At 42.2% G+C, this 6701-nt stretch overlaps 1 protein-coding gene across 1 annotated transcript in view; it reads left to right on the top strand.

The window, feature by feature from the left end:
- The window catches only part of itpr3 (inositol 1,4,5-trisphosphate receptor, type 3), a 134000-nt gene that overhangs the window by 41207 nt on the left and 86092 nt on the right, over window positions 1-6701 (top strand). Inside the window, exons 5-11 of the mRNA XM_050064274.1 lie at window positions 2051-2209; window positions 2675-2773; window positions 3454-3537; window positions 4781-4927; window positions 5052-5147; window positions 5521-5565; window positions 5690-5832. Coding sequence (XP_049920231.1) covers window positions 2051-2209; window positions 2675-2773; window positions 3454-3537; window positions 4781-4927; window positions 5052-5147; window positions 5521-5565; window positions 5690-5832 — 773 coding nt within the window. The remainder of the gene's footprint in view (window positions 1-2050; window positions 2210-2674; window positions 2774-3453; window positions 3538-4780; window positions 4928-5051; window positions 5148-5520; window positions 5566-5689; window positions 5833-6701) is intronic.

The following is a 6701-nucleotide window of genomic DNA, read 5'->3' as shown; positions in this document are numbered from 1 at the left end:
TGCATTTTGTGTTTACTTGTGTTATCTTTGACTAATGTTTAAATTTGTTTGATGATCTGAAACATTTAAGTGCGGAAAACGTGCAAAAAAGTAAGAAATCAGGAAGGGGGCAAACACTTTTTCACACCACTGTAACTGTAAATGGAGAAAAAATAACTAATGTAACTGAATTTAAATAGCTGGGTATCATTTTGGATTCCACTCTCAGTTTTAAAAAACACATAAAACAGGTGAGCCGCACTCTGAAATACAACCTTGCAAATTTCAGATGTATCAGAAATTCACTTACGATGGAAGCAGCCAAAACCTTTTTTAATGCCATGATTATGTCACATTTTAACTACTGTATCTCATGCTGGTCCCAAGCTAACAAGATGACCCTGAAGCCCCTTGAGTCACTGTACAAACAAGCTCTTAAAATTTTGGATAAGAAAACACGACAGTATCATCATTGCCACATACTCAACAAATATAAGATGCTAAACGTTGATAACATGATCATGTATGCAGATGTACGTCTGGTTTTTAAAATCATTCACAACACTGCACCTCCACCCCACAAGCCCTTTGTTCAGCTGACCTCTGAACAGATGAGCAGGGTATCGAGAAGTACCTCTAGGTGGCAGTGTTGTATTTTCAAACGTAAAACTGCCTTTGCACAAACAGCTTTCTCGTATAAAGCTATAAAGGAATGGAATAATCTTCCAATAGATTTGAAAATCTGTGCTAACTAGGAAGCCTTCTCTAGAGAAGCAAAAAAAATTATTTTAAGTAACCAAAGCTGCCAGCATTGAGTAGGTACTCTGCTGTCGAGGTATGCTGTCCTGTTTTCTTTTTCTTTTCATAAGCGGTCGATCGAGTTACTGTTCCATTGCATATTGGTATAGGTACCCTGTATGTGTCTCCTATTTTAGTGTGTAGATCTATTGCTTATATGACCTGTGATTATCTTGTTCTTATCTTGCACCATGCACTTTATGTAGTAGATTAATCGCCATTTAACACCTGTGAATATCCTGTTCTCATTTTGCACTATGTACTTTATGTACACATTACATGAAGACCAAATGAGACATGTGGGTGCTCTATCTGCGTCATTGTACTGCAGGCTCTGTATGGGCGTGTGCACCTTGTATGACTGTTTTCTCTGGAACTGTGAGCACAAGCACTTTGGACGCTGTGTGTGCGTCGTCCCATGGATTTCAATGCACTCTATTTTCTTGTACCGTTTCAGTCTGTCTTTTTATATGTCTCTTTGTAATATTTTAATTTTTCTTTTGTTATTTCTTCTTTTGCCTGCCTCAGGGACTGCAGATGGAAACTAGCTAAAAAGCTATAATCTGGTGCAGTGCATCTTTACTCTGTTGAGTCCAATGTTCTCTGTACATGGTCCCTGATAAAAAATAAACGAAAAAAAAAAAAAGTGTCAGTGTTTGGTTTGTCCCCTCTTGGCTACTGTAGAAACATGGCACATGACACATTGAGTCAGACAGACCATGTGAACATCTACCTGCCACAGTCACAGTCTGTTTACTACACAGACCTGTGTGTGATTTTCCTTTGTCTGCAGCTCAGCAGAGAAATTCTGAAACACATCTGGATTCTGTCCTCTGATATTAAAACTGAAACAGGAAGTGGTGTTTGATTTTACAGCATGAACAGGAGGAGTGATTCAAAGCAAGTAAAGTGTCGTCTGAGTGTATCTGAATAATGTTTGAAGACTCACTCATGAACCTTAAGACAGCTGCTCATAGGGGACTATTTTCAGCAGCGGATGGATCCACATTAGTGTCAGCAGTGTGTGTGTCACTGACAGGTGTTTAACAGTAACACAGATCATCCAGGCTGTAGAAACACAGACTGTACCTGTCAGGTGAACAGTATCAGCAGAGTGTAATCTGATGTGTGCTGATGTACATGTGATGGGTTTTAACACCAGTGAAGAAGAAGAGATGTGATGTTGGAGTACAGTGCAGACTATGAGCACAGTTGTACCTGAAGTGTGTCTGATGTCTGGAAAAATAATCGCCCGTGTTGTGTGTGTCCTCAGCTGCTCCACATGAAGAGTAATAAATACCTGACGGTGAACAAACGTCTGCCAGCTCTGCTGGAGAAGAACGCCATGAGGGTCACTCTGGACGGGACGGGGAACGAAGGCTCCTGGCTCTTCATCCAGCCCTTCTGGAAGCTCCGCGCCAACGGGGACAACGTAAACACACCTCATACTACACACCTGAACACACACACACACTATCTCAAACACACACACACACACACACACACAGTGTGTCACTCTGCTCGTGTTCATGATCTCCAGAAGATGAATCGTCAGGAGTTTAGACACATCTTGAGCTTCACTGCAGCGCCGCCTTCAGGACAAATTTTACACATGTACACAGAAATATGTTCATGTGGGAGTTCCTGGATAAATAATAATAATAATAATATTAATGACAATAATAATCAGTAATCACAGTTATCAGCAGTCAGTGTGACTGTGTAAGATGGAGGAGACACTGATCCTATAAAACCTCTTACTGACTGCAGATCAGACCAGATGTTCTCTGTAGGAGTACTTTAAGCAGTATCAGTAGTAGTATTAGTATTCATAGTAGTAGTATTGGTAGTATTGTTAGTGGTGTGAGTACTGAGTGTGTGCTGTTTCCTGTTGCAGGTGGTTGTGGGAGATAAAGTGATTCTGAACCCGGTTAATGCCGGTCAGCCGCTCCACGCCTCCAACTACGAACTGAGCGACCACCCAGGCTGCAAGGAGGTGAGATACACAGTACTACTCAGAGTACTCAGAGTAATCAGAGTACTGACACTGATAGTTGATGACCTGTGGCGCCCCCTGCAGGTGACCTCTGTGAACAGATACAGACAGACAGACTGATAGTAGTATTGGCTCAATTCCAATCCGGCCCCTAAAGACTCAAGCCCTGAACCCTCACTGACTTAACTGACGTCAGCTGTAAGTGATTGAGTGTGAGAGTCTGAAAGGGCTCCGGATGCTACAAATAGGAATGGGACAGCACTTATCCCCCTCTCTATAAAATGTTGTTGACACTGGCGGCTCTGGGTGTGATCATTCATCGGTTATTGTCAGCATATATTCCACACACAAAGAATATATATCTATATATATCTATAGATAGATAGATATATCTATATATATATCTATAGATATACATATATATATATATATATAGATCGATAGATATATATTCTTTGTGTGTGGNTCCGCATTGATGCTGACCTACGGTAAGGGGGCATAAAGGGCTCACTCACTGACTCACTGACTTGACGATTTGACAATGGGACAGCCCTCACACACTCACGCACTTCACATGAACGCGCCTCTAAGTCAGTGAGTCTGTAAGGGATCGGATTGGAATTGGGCCATTGAGTATAGTGGTGATACTGAGTGTTGTATATCTGATGCGCCCCCTGAAGGTGAACTCTGTGAACTGTAACACCAGCTGGAAGATCAACCTGTTCATGATGTTCAGTGATCACAGAGAGGAAGTCCTCAAAGGAGTGAGTACTTTTACTGCACTACACACACTACACACAGTAACTGAGTACTTTTACTGCACTACACACAACTGCACTACACACACTACACACAGTAACTGAGTACTTTTACTGCACTACACACACTACACTCAGTATAAAGGAGTACTCTATGGTACTCCGTGACCCAGTGAAATTAGTCAGTGTGTGTGTGACCTGTCCTGAAATGTTCCAGATTCTCACAGAGACAGAAACAAACATCAGAAACACGTCTGATAAATTCATCTGATACTGTGGACAGAGAAAAAAATTTCTGTTTCCTGTTTAATTCACCTGTCGATCTGACGACCTCTCAGCTCTGTGTTCTGACTCTATCACAGTCTTTGTATTTATTCATCAGGAGCAGATTTAAATACACACACACACACACACACACACACAGAGCTCATGGAGCTTATTAAGGTTGTTATTAATCACTCAGTGCCTGATTATCACGATTTGTTCAAAGGTGACATTACTCCTTTTAGTCAGATCTTCACATTTTTCACACATATTTTCATTTTCATGTGACTGAAACCTGCAGAGATTCTTCCACAGATTCTTCCACAGATTATCTCAGTGATGTTCAGTGAATAAATCTCTTTAGATATCATAAATAAAGACGTTCCTATAATTGCAGAAGGTGACGGAGAATCGTCCTGTCTTTAAGTTTGTCTCAGACTGATCAGTGACAGCTCTCTGTACATCCTCAGGTTCACACACACTTCATTCGACATGTTTTTGAAGGTGCTGATTTGCCAAAATGTGTAAACGATAACAGAATAATTTGGAGCTAAATTTGTAGCCCACTGCTAATGTACTGAATCCATGGCAACATTCTACTCCCTGTTTACACGTCCAAATTATTATGGAGCTGTAGTTTGAAAACTTAAAACATGATGAAGTACGACAGAGAAAAACGGAGGGAGTGACAAATATGAACTTTTTTTTTTTTTTTAACTTTTTGGATCTCTTAAAGTACTACATTACCCATGAGCCTCAGCTGTTCAAGAGCCAATCTGTTCGAGAGCCAATCAGAGGTGTGAATCAGATTTATGTGGTAAACAAACCACATCACCATGGTAACTGAACTCGTCTAAAGTTAAAGTTACAAAAAGAATGAGGTCAAACTGTGATGTTATGTCGACACGTCTGACTCAGGCCATACAGTGCGAGGTAAACTCTGCGGAGGGCTCCTTTAATGTCTTTCTGACTTCCTGTGTGTCAGGGCGACGTGGTGCGTTTGTTCCATGCGGAGCAGGAGAAGTTTCTGACCTGCGACGAGTACAAAAGCAAACTGCACGTTTTCCTCCGAACCACCCTGAGACAGTCTGCGACGTCGGCGACCAGCTCCAATGCCCTGTGGGAGGTCGAGGTACACATACAAATACACACACTGTAACACACAAAACACACACACAGACACACACACTATAACACACACACACACACACACACTGTAACACACACACTGTTTCCTGTGCTGATTGGTCCGTCAGGTTGTCCATCATGATCCGTGTCGTGGGGGGGCGGGACACTGGAACAGCCTCTACCGCTTCAAACACCTCGCCACCGGCAACTACCTGGCTGCTGAGGTAACCATGGCAACGCTGGGTGGAGGGATGGATGAATGAATAATTGTGACTTGTGATTGGATGAACAGTTTACCCTCCTGGAGGACTCAGATCATTAAATTTCCACAGATATTCACGTGTTGTCATTTTAACTTACAAAGATTCATTTCTTATTAAAACAGATTAATTTCCTGTTAATTCATTAATAAATTAATGGAGTCATTTTCAGCTCTGATGTGAAGCAACATGATTTATCTCACCTGTAACTCAGAAACACGGAGCTCAGTCTCAACTGTTGTCTGTGTTTGTCATCGATGATGAAGTTCTTTGTTTTCCTGCAGTGAATCATGTGTTTGGCTCTAACTTGTTGTTGTTGTTGTTGTTGTTGTTGTAGGAGAACCCGGGGTATAAAGGAGACAATGCCGAGCCGATGCCCTCGGTGAGTCACTGATTTAACATCTGTACGGCTAAAGGATCAGCAGCAGTTCATCTGTCTAAGTAAAGATCACATGAACTCTGTCACCTCTGACCTCTGACCCTGACCTCTGATCTGTTTTTTTTAGATGGATGGTAGTCGTGGCAACAAGCGCTCCCACGGCGAGAGGATCAAGTACAAGTTGGTAGCAGTAGCTCATGGGAACGACATTGCCTCACTGTTCGAGCTCGACCCGACCACGCTGCAGAAGACCGACTCCTTCGTACCACGGTAGGACATCACCATGGTTTGTTTTACTTCCTGTATGTTTCACAATAAAAGACTGCAGAGAATGATAGATAGACAAAGTCCCACTGAGGCTTTTATTGAAGTAATTCAACCATTCAACCATTTAACCTGCTGGTTCTTCATCAGTCAGACAATGGCACACATCTGTCTCTCTGAAAACTTTTATTGTGAAATGTCTGTGCAGGAAGTCTTTAGTTTCAGTGACAGCAGTGTTACAGGGATCAGACAGATATCAGAGCTGTCAGATGATGAGTGAAGCAGTGTTTGTTGTAAAGAGGAGCTGACAGCAGATCACACCACTGAGGACAGTTCAGGACTATAAACCTTCAGAGGACAGTTTAGGACTATAAACTTTCAGAGGACAGTTCAGGACTATAAACTTTCAGAGGACAGTTGAGGACTATAAACCTTCAGAGGACAGTTCAGGACTATCAACCTTCAGAGGTAAGTTCAGGACTATCAACCTTCAGAGGACAATTCAGGACTATCAACCTTCAGAGGGCAGTTCAGGACTATAAACCTTCGGAGGACAGTTCAGGACTATCAACCTTCAGAGGACAGTTCAGGACTATAAACCTTCAGAGGACAGTTCAGGACTATCAACTTTCAGAGGACAGTTCAGGACTATAAACCTTCAGAGGACAGTTCAGGACTATAAACCTTCAGAGGACAGTTCAGGACTATCAACCTTCAGAGGTAAGTTCAGGACTATCAACCTTCAGAGGACAATTCAGGACTATCAACCTTCAGAGGGCAGTTCAGGACTATAAACCTTCGGAGGACAGTTCAGGACTATCAACCTTCAGAGGACAGTTCAGGACTATAAACCTTCAGAGGACAGTTCAGGACTA

Source organism: Epinephelus moara, chromosome 16 (genome assembly GCF_006386435.1).
Source record: "Epinephelus moara isolate mb chromosome 16, YSFRI_EMoa_1.0, whole genome shotgun sequence".
Taxonomy (NCBI): Eukaryota; Metazoa; Chordata; class Actinopteri; order Perciformes; family Serranidae; genus Epinephelus; species Epinephelus moara.
Note: the sequence above shows the minus strand (reverse complement) of the source record. Positions and strands in the feature narration are given on the sequence as shown.